Genomic DNA, 15,099 nt, shown 5'->3' with positions numbered 1-15,099 from the left:
TATCTGTCTTTCTCACTGAGATGTATGCAACAAAATGCTGGGTCCTGTTTTTGTATTTGGCCTGCTAGTCTTTGTCTTTTTATTGAGGAATTGAGACCACTGATGTTGAGAGATATTAAGGACCAATGATTATGTTACTTCCTGTTATTTGGGAGGGAGAGAGGACGGGAAGGGAAAAAGGGTGCATTTCAGATATGGGTGGAACTGGGGAAGAAACAAAGTCAGGAACTTGAAAGTAGGTGTGTCGAAGTAGGGGAGGGGGAACTGAGGGGTAGCCACAAGAAAGTCCCAGATGCCAGGAACCCAAGAGGTTTCCAGGACCGAATAGGGAGGATTTTAAATGAAATGCTCAACAAAGAGCCTGTAGAGACCACATCCAGTGGCTAGGCATGGCCCCCAGTTGAGGGATAGGGCCACCCACCCACCTCAAAAATATTAATCCAGAATTGATCCTGTCAAAAGGAGATACAGGTACAAAGAGTGGAGTAGAAATTGAAGGAGAGGCCATCCAGAGACTGCTCCACCTAGGGATCCATCCCATCTGCTGACACCAAACCCAGACACTTTTGCTCATGCCAAGAGTTCTTACTGACAGGATCCTGGTATAGCTATCCACTAAGAGGCTCTGGCAGAGCCAGACCAATACAGATGCAGATACACATGGCCAAACTTTGGAACTAAGTGTGGGGACCTCAATGGAGAAGTTAGGGCAAGGACTGAAGGAACTGAAGGGGTTTGCAACCTCATAGGAAGAACAACCAGACACCCCAGAGCTCCCAGGGACTAAACCACCAATCAAAGAGTACACAGGGGTTACCCATGGCTCCAGCAGCATAAGTAGCAGAGGATTACTTTAATCTGGCATCACTGGGAAGGAGCCCTTTGATCCTGTAGAGGCTTGATGACCCAGGATGGGAACACTAGGACTCTGGGGCAGAAAAGGGTGGGTGGGTGGGGAAGTATCCTCACAGAAGCGGGGGAAGAGAAGAGGGGATAGGGGGCTTGTGGAGGGGAAACTAAGAAGGGGGATAATATTCGAAATGTAAATAAATAAAATAAGCGATTAAAAATAAACATCCCAAGAAAAACACAAAATACCAAGACTCTAGAGCTTTTATCTTATTCCTTTCCAGATTCCATATACTTAACTTGTCGGATGCAAAACTGCACGGAAGCCAACAGAAATAAACCTTTCCCAGGCTACATTGACCCGGATTCTTTGATTGTGCAGGATGATTATGTGTTTGTTCAGGTAAGAAAATCCTACTTCTTGTTCAGTGGCTCAAGGCATTTCTTGTTTCTGTTATTGGCGCTTTCTGCCTGCCTGCATATCATCAAAAGGAAGAAAGAAATGAATTGAAGAGGCTGAAGGGGAGGAAGAAAGGGGGAAAGGCAGAAGAGGGGAAGAGAGGAAAGTCGGGTAGGAGGAAGAGGAAGGATCACAGGCTATTCTTCCATAAGAACTAACCAACCAATCTAAGACCTGGTGCACTGACCCAGGAGTGAGAGATACACCCTTCTACTTATCCACTTCCTCAAAATAAAGCCTAGTCAATAAATTAATTGAGACACCATGTTCATCTCTCTTTATCAGGAGAATGATCATCCAGTCAGTCGCTTCTTCTGTATCACTTAAAAAAGAATGAAGGCGAAAGGGAACTTGTATGAGGAGTGGAAGTGGGACAAGAAAGGGCAGAGGCCATCTACCATTGATGCCCTGGCATGGTCAGAAACCACTGCAGTGCACAACATAGAATAGATGATTCCCTCCTCCTAAGAGAATGGAACCACTTGAGGAGTTGAGATTTCATGATTAGTGACAGTAGACAGGCATTACTCTTGCATTGCTTCATTTAGCACTGAAGAAAACTAATTTTGTTTGGCCAATTTGTCTAAAAACCATGTTATTACTATCCGAGGTAAAAACAACAAAGGTATAATTGCTAAATGTGTGTGTGTGTGTGTGTGTGTGTGTGTGTGTGTATTACAGTTGAGGTACATTCTAGACACAAGTTTATTTGAAGAATCAGTTATATCTAATCCTGTGCATTAAAAGAATGCTACTCAGCATCAATTGACCTAATTTTGAAATGTTTTACAAGTGATTATATACACACCCCAGTTTCTTACTCTTGAGGGACGTGTGTAATGAATCCTTGGATCTCACATGACATTCAAATGTTCGCATATATTGGCTCTGTCCAGTTCATCTCTCCATCAGTAATGCTTTCAGAAATCTTTCTCTGGTTTTCTGGCAACAGTTTATGATCTACAAGTCTGACATATAAATCAGTGTCAGATCTACATTTAGAATTATATGAGTAACTTCCTGTAACACATCTCTTCCACATGTAATGGTGAAGGGCGTCTTTCTAGTCACTCCCCTCTGTCTGATGACAGTCAGACTTCAGATACTCACATAGGTCACACTTTGCTCTAGAGACACATAGGCAGAAGTGCCTTCTACTGAGCCCAGCACGATATTCACATCTGGATGGAAACTACTCCATTGTCCTGTAGACCCTTCCAGATTCATTGACCTGCTTTGGACAAAACAGTGCCAGTTTCCTTGGTTTTCTTCTGACAGATAAAGACTCAGACTTAATTTGGAACCCAAACATGGCTTTCTGCCGACTTGCCTGGACATACCCTCAGGCATCCATGTGATGCCATCAAACAGGAACTCTGGATCTGGAGATGAGAAATGAGAAGGTTGCCCTTCACTGTTGTATGTGAACTGTTGCCTTCTTACCCAACATGACAACCTGTATAGCAAGGGCATGAAGCTGAAAGGCTGAACTGCTGAAAAGCAGTGAGCTAATCTCTCCACAGGCCTCTAGATAGAGCCGAAAGATAGTTTCTTAGATTTAGAATCACATTATATATCTCTGTCTATCTGTCTGTCTGTCTGTCTATCTATCTATCTATCTATCTATCTATCTATCTATCTATCTATGTCTCTCTCCATATGTTGGTTTTATGTGTATCAGTGATTTTCTTTTGGGCTTTTATGTCTGTGCACTACATGCCTACCTGGTACCCACGGAGGCCAGAAGAAGATGTCCTATCTCTTGGAAATGGAGTTATGGCAGTGAGCTGCCCTGTGGGTGCTGGGATTTAACCACAATTCTTTTGAGAGAACAAGTGCTCTTACTCTCCAGCCCCATGATTTTGCAACTTACATTTTTTGTCTATTATATGATTGTTGTTGGATCTCAGAGAATCCACTATCCAGCGTATAGGTTGCTTTTTGGATAAATATGGACTATGGAGAGGTGTCCTCTGCTGGCCTTTGGCTGTTGTGTGGAAGCCACCAGCAGCATTCAGGTAGCTGCTCTTCTGTGACCCAAAGGTTTCCTCTGGCTTCTCTTACCACTTTGTTCCTCTTCTGCAGCTCACATCAGGAGGAAGACCACATTACTACGTGTCCTACCGAAGAAACCCGTTTGCACAAATGAAGCTTCCGAAATACGCTTTGCCCAAGGTACTTGTCTGGTTCCTGTTTTCATCTCACAACACCTCTTCGAGATCCAGCCCACCTCCACCGTATCCTCAAGGTCACCGTAGTTCCTGAGATCACTGCTCCCTCAGGATCGAGTTTCAATTTCCTCTTTGGTAATCTTGTTCCCTTTCTCCTTGGGTCCTTCTCCTGCTCTCTTTCTCCCTTTAGAATTCTTCCTGTAGGAACATCTGGGTTAATTAATAATAGCCTCATTTTTGCCTTTCAATATTAATATTCCCAAGCAATATTAAAAAACAAATCAATGTTAAATTTTATATTATAGTGTGGCAGTTGTTCTCAGCGGAAGGTAGGAATCTGGTTATCTTTAGAGACCTGAGGCACAGCTCAATGTTCTAACTTCCCTAGCCATTCCCTTTTTGAAACCAGTGGAAAAGAAATCCTCCAGTGAGACTTCCGCAGGCTCCTTCCACAAACTCTGAAAAACTGTGTTGATATCGAGCGCCACCTAGTGGACAACAGATGATGAGGCCTTTCAAAAGAGGCTTATTAGCAATCTGTCTCTGAGGGTTCTTTTAGCTGTTGCTGTTCAGTTGGTTTTGTGAGTTTCACATCATGCACCTTAGCCCCACTCATCTTCCTGTCCCCTCAGATCGGTCCCCCACTCTTGAAACTACCTCTTCACAAATAAAAAACACGACCACAAACAAAAACAAAACACAAAACAAAAAAGCACAGAAAACATCTCTCGTCGTGGAAGCTGTAATGTGTCACAGTGTGTCCCACAGTATATCCCTCTATCCACACATCTTCACTTGCAAATGTTCATCACAATGAGTCACTGGTCTGGTGAGTGGTCTCTGACTTCTGTGACACCATCAACACTGGATCCTCACCTGGATTCCTCCAGATTATCCATGTTGTCACCCTGTGTCATGAAAATCCTGCAGCCTTAGATCAGCAGGATTAGCCTTTCACAGGCTTCAGCGGTTCCCGGATGATACAGATTTGGGGATGGCCCAACTCAAAGTCCGGGCAGTGTAAGTTGAACACAGAATATGGCTACATTTATTTCGAGTGAAGTCTCATCATGCTCTCTTTTGTATCTCCTTGCATTTGCTGCTCCAGTCATATGCCCAGGATGGCTCATGATGGGCAAAGATAGCACAAGAGGCAGGGTTGACGTCTCACTGGAGAGCTTGGCTGACAGCTTGTGCTGCCATCGCCAGGCAAGATTCTCTTACCTACACTAACAGTCAAAGCCGTTTATAAACTCCCACCCATTAGAATCAAATACACACTATGGGCTTCAGAGAACCACACCCAGGTTGCTAGTTATGGTGGTTCTAAGCTAAACGGTGGTGAATGACGGTGGCATTAGTGTGGGACCACATGTCTGTGTGTGATGTTACACAACTGACCATGGTCCTGATCTGTCTTCCTCCTACTCCAATAAGATAAGAACAGGAACATACAACACCAAAATCAGCCCAGGAATGAATATGGGATAAAATCCACATGTACGAGGAAGGGCTGAGAATAGTTAAAATATTATACTCTTCAAGGAAGGCTCCAGAGGGAGATGTCAACTAGGAAAAACACAGCAAACAAACAAAACAACAAAAAGTGCCCCCCACCTAGGGGTGTGCATTGAAGTGAATTGTGATTCATTCACCAAAAAGCGAAGAAGGCAACTTGAAAGATTTGAAACACTAAAAACAAGATTTATATCCAATGCAGCAGGAGAACCTGGTTCAAGAAGCAGGCACTGTAGAGTTAAATTCAGGGGGCTGTAGATCTCAGGTATTTGTATGCTAATTCTTGGGTCAGCATATTCTTCACAGAAAAATATCAGCCCAAACCAAATTCTGTTTACCATACAGGTCAGGTTTGTTTGTTTGTTTGTTTTTTACAGTCATACTGGTGTTTTGTTTTGATTTTTATGATTTTATCCTTTTGCAAATAAATGAATGACTTCCACTGTAGCATGATCCTCACCCCCACCAAACTTGGTGTGCTATCTAATCATGGAGGAGAGAGAAGGCCTCATGGGCCTAAGGCGCCCTAGAAATGCTAGCTTAAAATCAAAGAGGCCTTTGTTCATACACTGCTGCAGACGGAGGACTGGAATTTTACATTGCTTGTTTGTTCTTATTACAAAGGTCCTTGCTGACTTGCGTCCCCACTGGCCTCTAGACAATCGGAAACCTTTGAAGTTGAATTGGACACCTACTCCACATGCTCAAATGCTACTGAGATGAGCATGTCCCATCACCTAGCTCCACTTCAGTTCTCAGAGTAGAATGTAGTGATTCATTGTCCTTGTTACTACAAACAGGGGAGCTAGTGTAGCAAAAACTTGGATTATTTGGTTCAGGTGGGTGTTTGTTATGTAGAGCAAAGTGAAGCTTCATTAGAATCCCATTACAGCTTCAAAGAGAAGCCTCAGCATGGGTGCAATGGTTTGCCTCAGAGCTGCTGTGTTATGGTGGCCTTCTTTCAAAGCCAGGGCTGCACCTGCAGAGGAACAAAACAATACACTGACCAAAGGAATGAGGCACATCACCTCTCCTGTTCAAATTTCGGTAGTCACCTACTGACATTGTATCAGATGTTGAAAGAGAGAGTGCTGCCTTGGGCTGTATTTAAATAATTAATAGTGGTAAAACAAATCCAAAGAAGCGTGGTGGTTAAATGTTGCCATTGCAAGAGTCCTTGGCCTGTTCCAGAGTGACATAGAGATAGTCTTTCTTTCCCTTATGTACTTGGAGCCTATTCTGAACAACTCCAGAGAGACAGATGAGGCTGTACGGGCAAAAGTGCCTCAAGTGTTTTGGAGGACAGATACTCTATAAAAACAAGGTAATATTATTAGTAGTGTGGATCTAGTTGTCTCCATAGTGGAAGATAGATGGGTACCAGGATGCAGGGGTGCACAGGATGCTTGATTCGTAACAGGAGACCCGACTTCAGACCTGGATCCATCCCTAACTTGCTTAGAAAGCTTGGCTATCTGGACTTTATTATTTTTTCCTTCTCTTCATTTTTTTTTTAAATAAAGAGCTTAGATTCAAAAAGAAAATTGCACTCAATTTGTCACTCAGAATAAAATATCCTTAGTGACAGATTGGAAAAATTGAGTCTTTTATCCAAATAAGTTTAAAAAGAAAGTAAACTTCATTCAGTGTGACGTCTTTAGATGCTAAGAGGAGGTCACCAACACCTCAGTGGCTCATGAGTGTTTTATCTTCAGTTCAGCACTAATTCAATAGTTTACCACTATGCATGGTGGAATAAGTGAATAATAACCCCAACGTCTGGGAAGTAAAGCCAGGATTACCAGAAGTTTGAGTCCAGGGGGCTGGAGAGATGGTTCAGTGGTTAAGCGTTTGTTCTGCTCACCCAGAGTACCTGAGTTGGGTTCTTAGCACCTCTATCAGGCACCTTATGACCATCTCTGACCCTCAGCTTCATGGTGTCTGACACCCTCTTCTGGTCTCCAAGGGCACTCACATGTGTGTGGTATATACTCACAGACATGCACACACCCATACTCATAAATAAAAGTAAAAGTAGATGTTAAAAAGAGAAAGAGTTTGAGGTCAGTTTAGATGATATAGTGAAAGCCAATTTGGCTACATAGTTGACTACATAGAGTTATCCTATCTTCTAAAAAACAAACAAAATAGATGCATAAATTATCACCACCGATAATAGTCAAAATATTCTAGCAAAGAAGCTTCCATCCCCATTTAAAAATACATTAGAACCCAGTAATGCTGGTGTCCTATAGAACAGACTTTGCAAAGTATTCTAGTACAATTCCAAATAAGAGTCTACATTGGTCTAGACTCATGGGAATCTGTGAAACAATAAGAACATATTTTTAAATAAGGGGTTGAGGAAAGTGAAATAACATACAAATCTATCAAATCTTTATGCCAATCATTATATTTTAAATTCTGTTTCATGAAATTACACAAAGATAAAGGGAGGTTGGTTTGCAACCTTATCTAGACACAGTCATTTTGTCCCATCAACATTATGTGAGAAATTCTCTAATTGTCCTTGCTCAAGCCACTTTAGTTACTTTACCTGTTGTTGTGATGCAAAACCTTGACAAAAGCAGCACAAGAGAGAAAAGTTTTATCTTGGCTCACAGTTCAAGGATCCTTAGGGTTAGGACTGTTGTACCTGAGTAGGCAGCTGGCCATGGTGTATCTGCTTTCAGGAGAGGGAGAGAGAGAGAGAGAGAGAGAGAGAGATTTGTGCTCAGCCACCTCTCCACTTTTTATTCTGCCCAGGATAGAGCTCTTAGTACTACTATTCCCATCCCATTGGGTCTTCTCACCTCAATTGACTCAATCTACAGAATCATTCACAAGCATTCCAAGAGCCTCATCTCTCAGGTAATTCTTGTCAGGATGACAATGTTAGCTATTACCTATAAGGACCAAATCTACACAGTGGATTATGGAATATGATTGTGTAGACAAATGACTATGTTCCCCCAGGATTACGTCCTTATGTTCTCAAATCTGTTGTGTGAGTCCATCAGAATTTCATTGTTGCAGAAATTCATACCAAAGCCCAGAGGTCAGATTGACTCTGATAGGGTCAGCTTACATTTGAAACAATTTAACAGATATCCAGGATTACAACATTCTGAGGGAAAAAACCAAAAGTGTGAGTGTGGAGTAATTGTTCAATCATTTTAAAGATTTTGGTTTCCATCCTACTATAAATTAAGACCCTAAGGAAGGTTTGTCCATATGGATGAAGCAGTGAATTTAAGGATTATTTCCAAAGCTAATTTACTCCATCAGGCAGAAAACACTTGAACCTTTTCTAGAGAACATCAATAAGGGAAATTCAGATATTTAAAAAGCAGAGGCACCAAATTGACCTTTAATAAATAACAAAAGGGATAGACAGACTTCTTTAAGTGAAACATTCATCCTGTGTAAATCACACCCTAAGCGGAACAGTATTGCGGTATTTAAGACTTGCTGATTGTATCTTCACTGCCCTGCAAAAGACATGCTCCTGTTACCTAGAGTTCGCAGATAGAAGGGCTGAGCATAGAGTTCCATGACTATGTCAGGAGCCAAAACTAAACTCGAATTATGAGAACCCAAGGTTAGAAGTTTGACTCAAGCTACACTGAACAGTTTGGTTTGGAATGGTCCTCAAGGAAGATCATTAGATCTGAACTTTTCTGAAGTTTTTTGAACATAGAGCATGGTCAGTCCACGAAGATTCTTATTAAGTTACAGAAAAGCCAAGTATGTTTCTACATTATTCTTTTGCCACATGGATACTTTACTTACAGATATCTTGGTTTATGTTCCGTCTTTTCATTTTTTTTTTCTGCTTTACTGTGAGTTTGGAAATTATTCCGCATAGACTTCTTTGTCCACAGGATTAAAAAGCAGCCCAAAGCATGCTGACAGGCTCCCCTTAAGGAAACAACAAGCATTGGCTGGAGACAGCCAATTTAGAATAGCATTAGACATTGGCTAGTCCTGAATGGGGAATGAAGGATTCCGAATTCTTACCAAAGGACAGAGGACAAAGGTTTCCATTTTTCTTTTATTTTGTTTTTACACCTGAAATCCTTAGGAACTTCATCCTTTATGACATCTTTCTTTCTTGAAATTTTCTTAGAGAATTTATCAGAGGAAAATATTGAATTAGTAGCTAAGTCCTTAGATTAATCACTCAGACAAACATTAATGCTTTGGGATTTTTCTGGTAGATTTTTTTTCCTGGGGAATTTCAGTTGTTGCTGAACGTTCGGCAGCACTCGTCACACATTAATGTGCATATTATTCACGGGGTGGACCTCATTAAAAGTCATATATCAATTCAGTGAATAGACTGTAAGGCTCTGAGTCTAAAGAGCTTGCAGCTACTAGCCCCAGACCACAGTGGCATCCAGGGCTTGTCTGGTTGTCTCCTATCCCTGTTTGCGTTGTCTGTGTATGCTGAACAAGTAGTGTTTAAACTTGATAAATATAACAAGAATGACTGGTTCTCCAAATTCATACATATGTAAGAACACTATCTTGTCTGTTAGGGAAATTGAATTATAAGGAGGCTGCTATACATCCTTCCATCTCATTTTGTCATGACCTCGCTGCTTAACCCCCAAGTGACATGGAAAATACATGATTAACACTTACCTCCATTTCTCATATTCATGAAAGGAGGCGTTCTCTATCTCTCCCTCTTTATCGCCCACACTCTTTGGATGACTGCCATGTTCCTGGATAGCACTTCTTCTCTTCACTTCTTGTGTTTTTCTTCAGGATATGCATGTCATTAGTACGGATGAGAATCAGGTGTTTGCAGCAGTTCAAGAGTGGAACCAGAATGACACCTACAACCTGTACATCTCAGACACACGCGGGGTCTACTTCACACTGGCCTTGGAGAATGTGCAGAGCAGCAGAGGGCCTGAGGGCAATGTCATGATTGACCTTTATGAGGTATGTCACCAAGCATCTGTGGTTCTGGAGGACAGCAGCATCCAGAGTACCTGGTGAAATATCAATTCTAAAGCTGGTTTCATGGACAGTCTCACTCTACTTCAATGAAGGGAAAACTCACAGAAAAGTCTTATTGTTTAATTTGCAACCTATACAATTCTGTAAAAGAGTTTTTTTTTTTTTTAAATCAATTATGCTCCCGGGAAATTGGAGAGTTTGGGGAAGAAACAACCCGAGTGAAGTGATTGCATATTGTTGATCTGCACATTATATTTCAAAAATTTTGTGTACAGTGCCTCAGTGGGCAGCACTCTTTTATCTGTCTCTGCAGTGACATAGACAGGAAGTTTTGTTTGCTATGAGAAGGCATTCTTACTGTTCTTGAAGAACTTCCCAAGTTGATAACCTCAGCTTGCTAGTAATCTACTTCTCAATGGCCAACACTTGAAAAAAATATTCACAAGTGTTTTTTTTATAAACTCCTGGAAAATTAAGTAAACAAAAGCACAATGAACCAGACCTTACCCATCTTTCCCCAGGGGCACTGCAGCTCTTTGTTTTTACAATAACCAATATACAAAGTAAAATCATCTATGTAGGATCAGCCAGTTATAATGATAAACATCACTGTAAGTTTATTATCTGTCTTTGCTAAGAACTTCGGTAGCATAACTATATACACAGAGTTTTCTACTCTTATAGAAACATCATGGATTAGGTAGACTTACGTCTTTTTCAACAGATATGGCATGTTATTGCAATTCTTTTTTTTAATATTTATTTATGTATTATGTATACATCATACAGTTTTCTGCCTGCACTAGATCTGATTACAGATGGTTGTGAGCCACCATGTGGTTGCTGGGACTTGAACTCAGGACCTCTGGAAGAGCAGTCAGTGCTCTTAACCTCTGAGCCATCTCTCCAGCCCATTACTGTAATTCTTTAGAAAACAGACAATATTTTCATACATCTTCCTCCCAAGGCTCAGGAAATATCATTAAAGTAGGGGCAGGAAGATTATAAGTGCCAGAAGTAGTAGGCGATTACAGGGAAATTGTGTTTTCTGAACATGACAAGGGAGTTGTACACAGGAACGCACAGGTGCTGTTAACTGCATGCATTAAGACCTGCACACTATCAACCCAGAGAAAATCCCAGCATCAGTCAGGAAGGGGTCTTGAGAATTCCCACCCCTAGCAAGGAGCTACTGGAAACCAGTGGCTCCTGGAGTATTTAGGAAAGTTAGTTCTGTTCAGGGTTAGATGCCGTGTGACATTAATGGATACAAAGCCAGCTACTCTTTAGGAATGAATTTCACCTTTTGGTCAGCACGTGAGAGAGTTGTCATAAGACCTACCTCATCTGGCTAGTGACCCACCTCTCAATGGCAGGCAACTGAGACAACATTCACAAGCTCTTTTTATAAAATCTCAGAAATTTAAATAGACAAAATTGTGTCAGTCTGGATGTTTGATGATAGCTTGAGAATGAATTGGAACGAGTTATTTAATGATGTATTCAGGGATAGAAAAATGCAGCAATTGAGCTGTATCCTATGTGGAAAAACATCTTAAATGATTTAAACATGCGCAATCACAGAGGCATTGACATTTGATCAAGCTCAGGAATTCAAGTGTTTGGAAAACAAGAAGCGTCCGGGTTTTATCTAGTGATGAACCAGAAACTCAAGCCCAAATGGGCACCTTTTTAACGTGGTCTGTTTCCCTTTTCCTTTAGAAGTGTATGGCGGCCTTTTCCTAGTAGCTAAACCTCTTTTTATGTGCACACAACCATGTTTATAGATTATATACTCCTCAAATAAATAATGAAAAGAACTGTACACCTAATTCAGATTTTGTCAGATTAATACAGGATATAGCTCGTGTCTATAACTTGAGAAAATGTACTGCCGATCTTTTCATCTTTATAGAAGTTTTTATCCCACTTTTCATGTCATGTTTCAGATAGATGTAGTGTCCAATAGCTCAACCTCCAATTGAATATTTATTCTGGAAAGCATTTACATAGTTTAAAGATTTAGTGTCAAGAAAGTTCTAGATAAAGTTCGATTTACGGTATGACATTTTTAGCATCTAGGCTGTGTGAGTTTGAGTGCTAGTTATACAGATTGCTATTCGTGTTGGAATGTACTCCTAAAACAAGGTCATGCCTTCTGAGACCCACTTGCCTGTTCCAAACATACAGGTGAGCATAGTACCCAGTAGACTGCTCAGAGGATGAAGTCAGTTAATCCTTGTTCACTCCTATCATTGTGCTGACATACAATGTGTTTAACAAAGGCTTGAATCTGTAACACCATCTTGCAGGGCTCCTAGATATCACTTAACATTCTATTTTGGTTGGATTAAAGCCCACTCGTGTTTTTTCATGCCCAACACATTCCCAGCTCTAAGGATTTCAGTTTCTTTCCATACCGCAATTAGCAGTAGCATGACATCTTTTAACATGGTGTACTTGTCTTACAAATAATTAGAAACTTCTGCACACTTTTCCACATTTGTAAATGTCCTATGAACACTTAAAGTTTTGTTGTTGAAATACACTGCCTTCTCTTGTTTTGAGCCAGTGCATAATAGAAGCCTCACTGAGGGTCTAGCCCATGTAAATCAGTCGCTGTGGCATCATAATGATACAACTCTGTCCTTTGCCTCGCAGTGTTTTAAAGCACATTTCCTTTCCAGTTTTTTCTTCTTCCTTATTACCCTTTTTTCCTTTGTACAATTCAATTCAAAATGGGTTGTTCTCTACACAAGTTTTATTTTCTGTCAGAAATGGAGACCATGGTCACTAATGCCTTGACAACAAAACAGGTAAATATGCTGAGCAGAAATGACTTTTCGGTGAATTATTTGAAGCCAATTTTTCTTCACAAATGTCTTTGTGAATTCAAATGTTGCATCAGGTATGGGACAATGAAAAAGCAGGGTGACTGTTGAACACCACAAGCATCCCTTGTTAATCCTACATTTGCCCTTCCTGTCTCTTGCTGTTGACTCTCTGTAGGGAAACTGCTGGCCCGTATTATCATCACGTTGAGCAGTGGTGTGACTGCATTGTGTAAAGGTGTTGTGCATCCTGAGGCAGGGAGAGAAGTGCCTTTGTTTTATTAGCTTGACAGTTCATAGCAACGTGAATTGAAATTGATGTGAGCAGAACAGCAGTGGAATATTTGCTGATTACCTAGATAGAAAGAATATTGGCAGACACGAGGCCTGGCACAAAGGCTCCCTTAAATCTGATTGTTCTGGCTAGCAGGAAGCTGAAATTCATCCAGCATGAATTTCCCCATAGAATTGCAAAGAATGATGAACGCTTAGAGATAAGTGAAAAGCAGGAGAATCCATAAATGAATTAATAAGTAACAGAGATGAGCATCATATGAGGTGGAGGTGAGTGTGGTGAAGACAGGATCCACGGGCTGTGTAATCTGTCTGCCCACATTTCTGGTGACTGAGAAGAATTCCATTCCTTTGAATGCTTCTGCATGCCAGTTACCTGTTATTCCTACAAGTGTGTTACTGTGAATCCGTTTTAGCAGATGCAAACTGGGCAAAGCAAAAATGTAGAGGTGGAGCTGTAAGTCAAGTACACACCCACAGGTCGAGCTCTGTGGAAAATGTTGCTGTAAAATTATAAATAATATTTATTTTACCCCGCACTAGATCCGGCACTGTAGTTTCCCATGATATGTGGTAGATGTCTTCATCTCAGTCAGCAAAGCATCTCACCGGCTTTGCTCCATCCCATATCACACTGCCAATGGCTACTCTCTGAGCCTGGCAGCAATCTCTCTACCTGTCTAGTTCCCGAGGCAGGTTGCCACCATGCCAGGCATACACATCTCAATTCTGTGGGGGGCTATCGTGTCTAGCCACCACACACTCTCTTGAACTTAAATCACCACATGAGAGAACACACAACACAATAACCTCTGAGCCAATTGATAAGATACAATTTGCTCATCTAGATGTGCAAAGCCCTGGACACAGACATCTCAAGAATATTCATAACAACCTGTAAATGTGCAGAGAGGAATCTTAACATCTGCCTCCATGTTCTCTCCACTGCTTCTCCTCTCTCATTCTAGTCTCCTCCTCCCTCTAAAACTTTTCTCCCACTCATCCTGCCTTCTTGTTCAATGACAGGCCTCGTTCTATCTTGTACCTCCCTTCACCTGTGTGATGACATCATCTTACAGAAAACACAGGAAAAAAAGCTCAGTTCCAATTTAAAACTATGACTTCTGCCACACACATTACTACCTGGTTGCAAGTGCTGTCCTCTCAAGTCTTTAACCTTGAGTGTATATGTATTAAAGTACAGTAAGCGATAAAGCAAAACATTAGAGACAGTACTGTGATTTAGTTGCTGAAATACCAAAATTTCCTCACGGCATGAGTTATCTATCCATTTGGCATGTTTTCTGTTCAAGGAAGTACAAAATGTGAGCCACAAAATTTGGTTACAGACCAAACAGCCAGAAATTGATTTCTTGACAAGATTTAGTGATGAAAGCTAATATTCTGGGGTATCATGTACAAAGCACTATGTAAAGAACTTTTCACAATGCCTTCATTTAATCCTTATATTAACTTTTAGGTGACTACAGCCATTTCACCCTGTGAAGTAAATGGAGGTGAAAGTTCACAGGCACTTTCACAAGGTTACAGAGCAAACTTAGGACTTAAATCAAAGCATTTGTTAGTTTGCAATTTCAGTGCATCACAATATCTCCTAAAAGGTCAATAACTTGTTATTGATATTGGATGTTCAAATTAAAGGATAAGCTAAGTCCTGAGAAATAACTTCGGTCTTCCCAGATGTGGGGGAAATAAAAAAAAGCAAAGGGGAAGAAAAAGCATGAGGAAAATTCTATAGAAAGGAAGCAATCAATAGTCAATTGCTTTAGACTTGTGTCTAGGCTTTTAGAATTAAATTCAAAGCAACATATAAATTCAGACAATAATTACATAGAGCTGCTAACTTTGTCTTGTGGATGGACGTATATATGTGTGGAAATCATGCATGCAAATGTACTAAAATTCCATTATTAGCAAATAACATGAATGCTTCCAAGACCACGTGGGTTGAGTAACACAAGAGACCATGCTTCCTGGTGACAAG

General features: G+C 40.9%; 1 protein-coding gene across 4 annotated transcripts in view; it reads left to right on the top strand.

Annotated features, from left to right (window-relative positions):
• Nucleotides 1-15,099, top strand: part of Sorcs1 (sortilin related VPS10 domain containing receptor 1) — a 507,144-nt gene that overhangs the window by 387,508 nt on the left and 104,537 nt on the right. For all 4 annotated transcript variants that reach the window (XM_032892179.1, XM_032892181.1, XM_032892180.1 and 1 more), the window contains exons 7-9: nucleotides 1,134-1,252; nucleotides 3,395-3,484; nucleotides 9,772-9,951. In XM_032892179.1, the coding sequence (XP_032748070.1) occupies nucleotides 1,134-1,252; nucleotides 3,395-3,484; nucleotides 9,772-9,951 (389 nt within the window). The remainder of the gene's footprint in view (nucleotides 1-1,133; nucleotides 1,253-3,394; nucleotides 3,485-9,771; nucleotides 9,952-15,099) is intronic.

The sequence above is a fragment of the Rattus rattus genome, chromosome 2 (genome assembly GCF_011064425.1).
Source record: "Rattus rattus isolate New Zealand chromosome 2, Rrattus_CSIRO_v1, whole genome shotgun sequence".
Lineage (NCBI taxonomy): Eukaryota > Metazoa > Chordata > Mammalia > Rodentia > Muridae > Rattus > Rattus rattus.
Note: the sequence above shows the minus strand (reverse complement) of the source record. Positions and strands in the feature narration are given on the sequence as shown.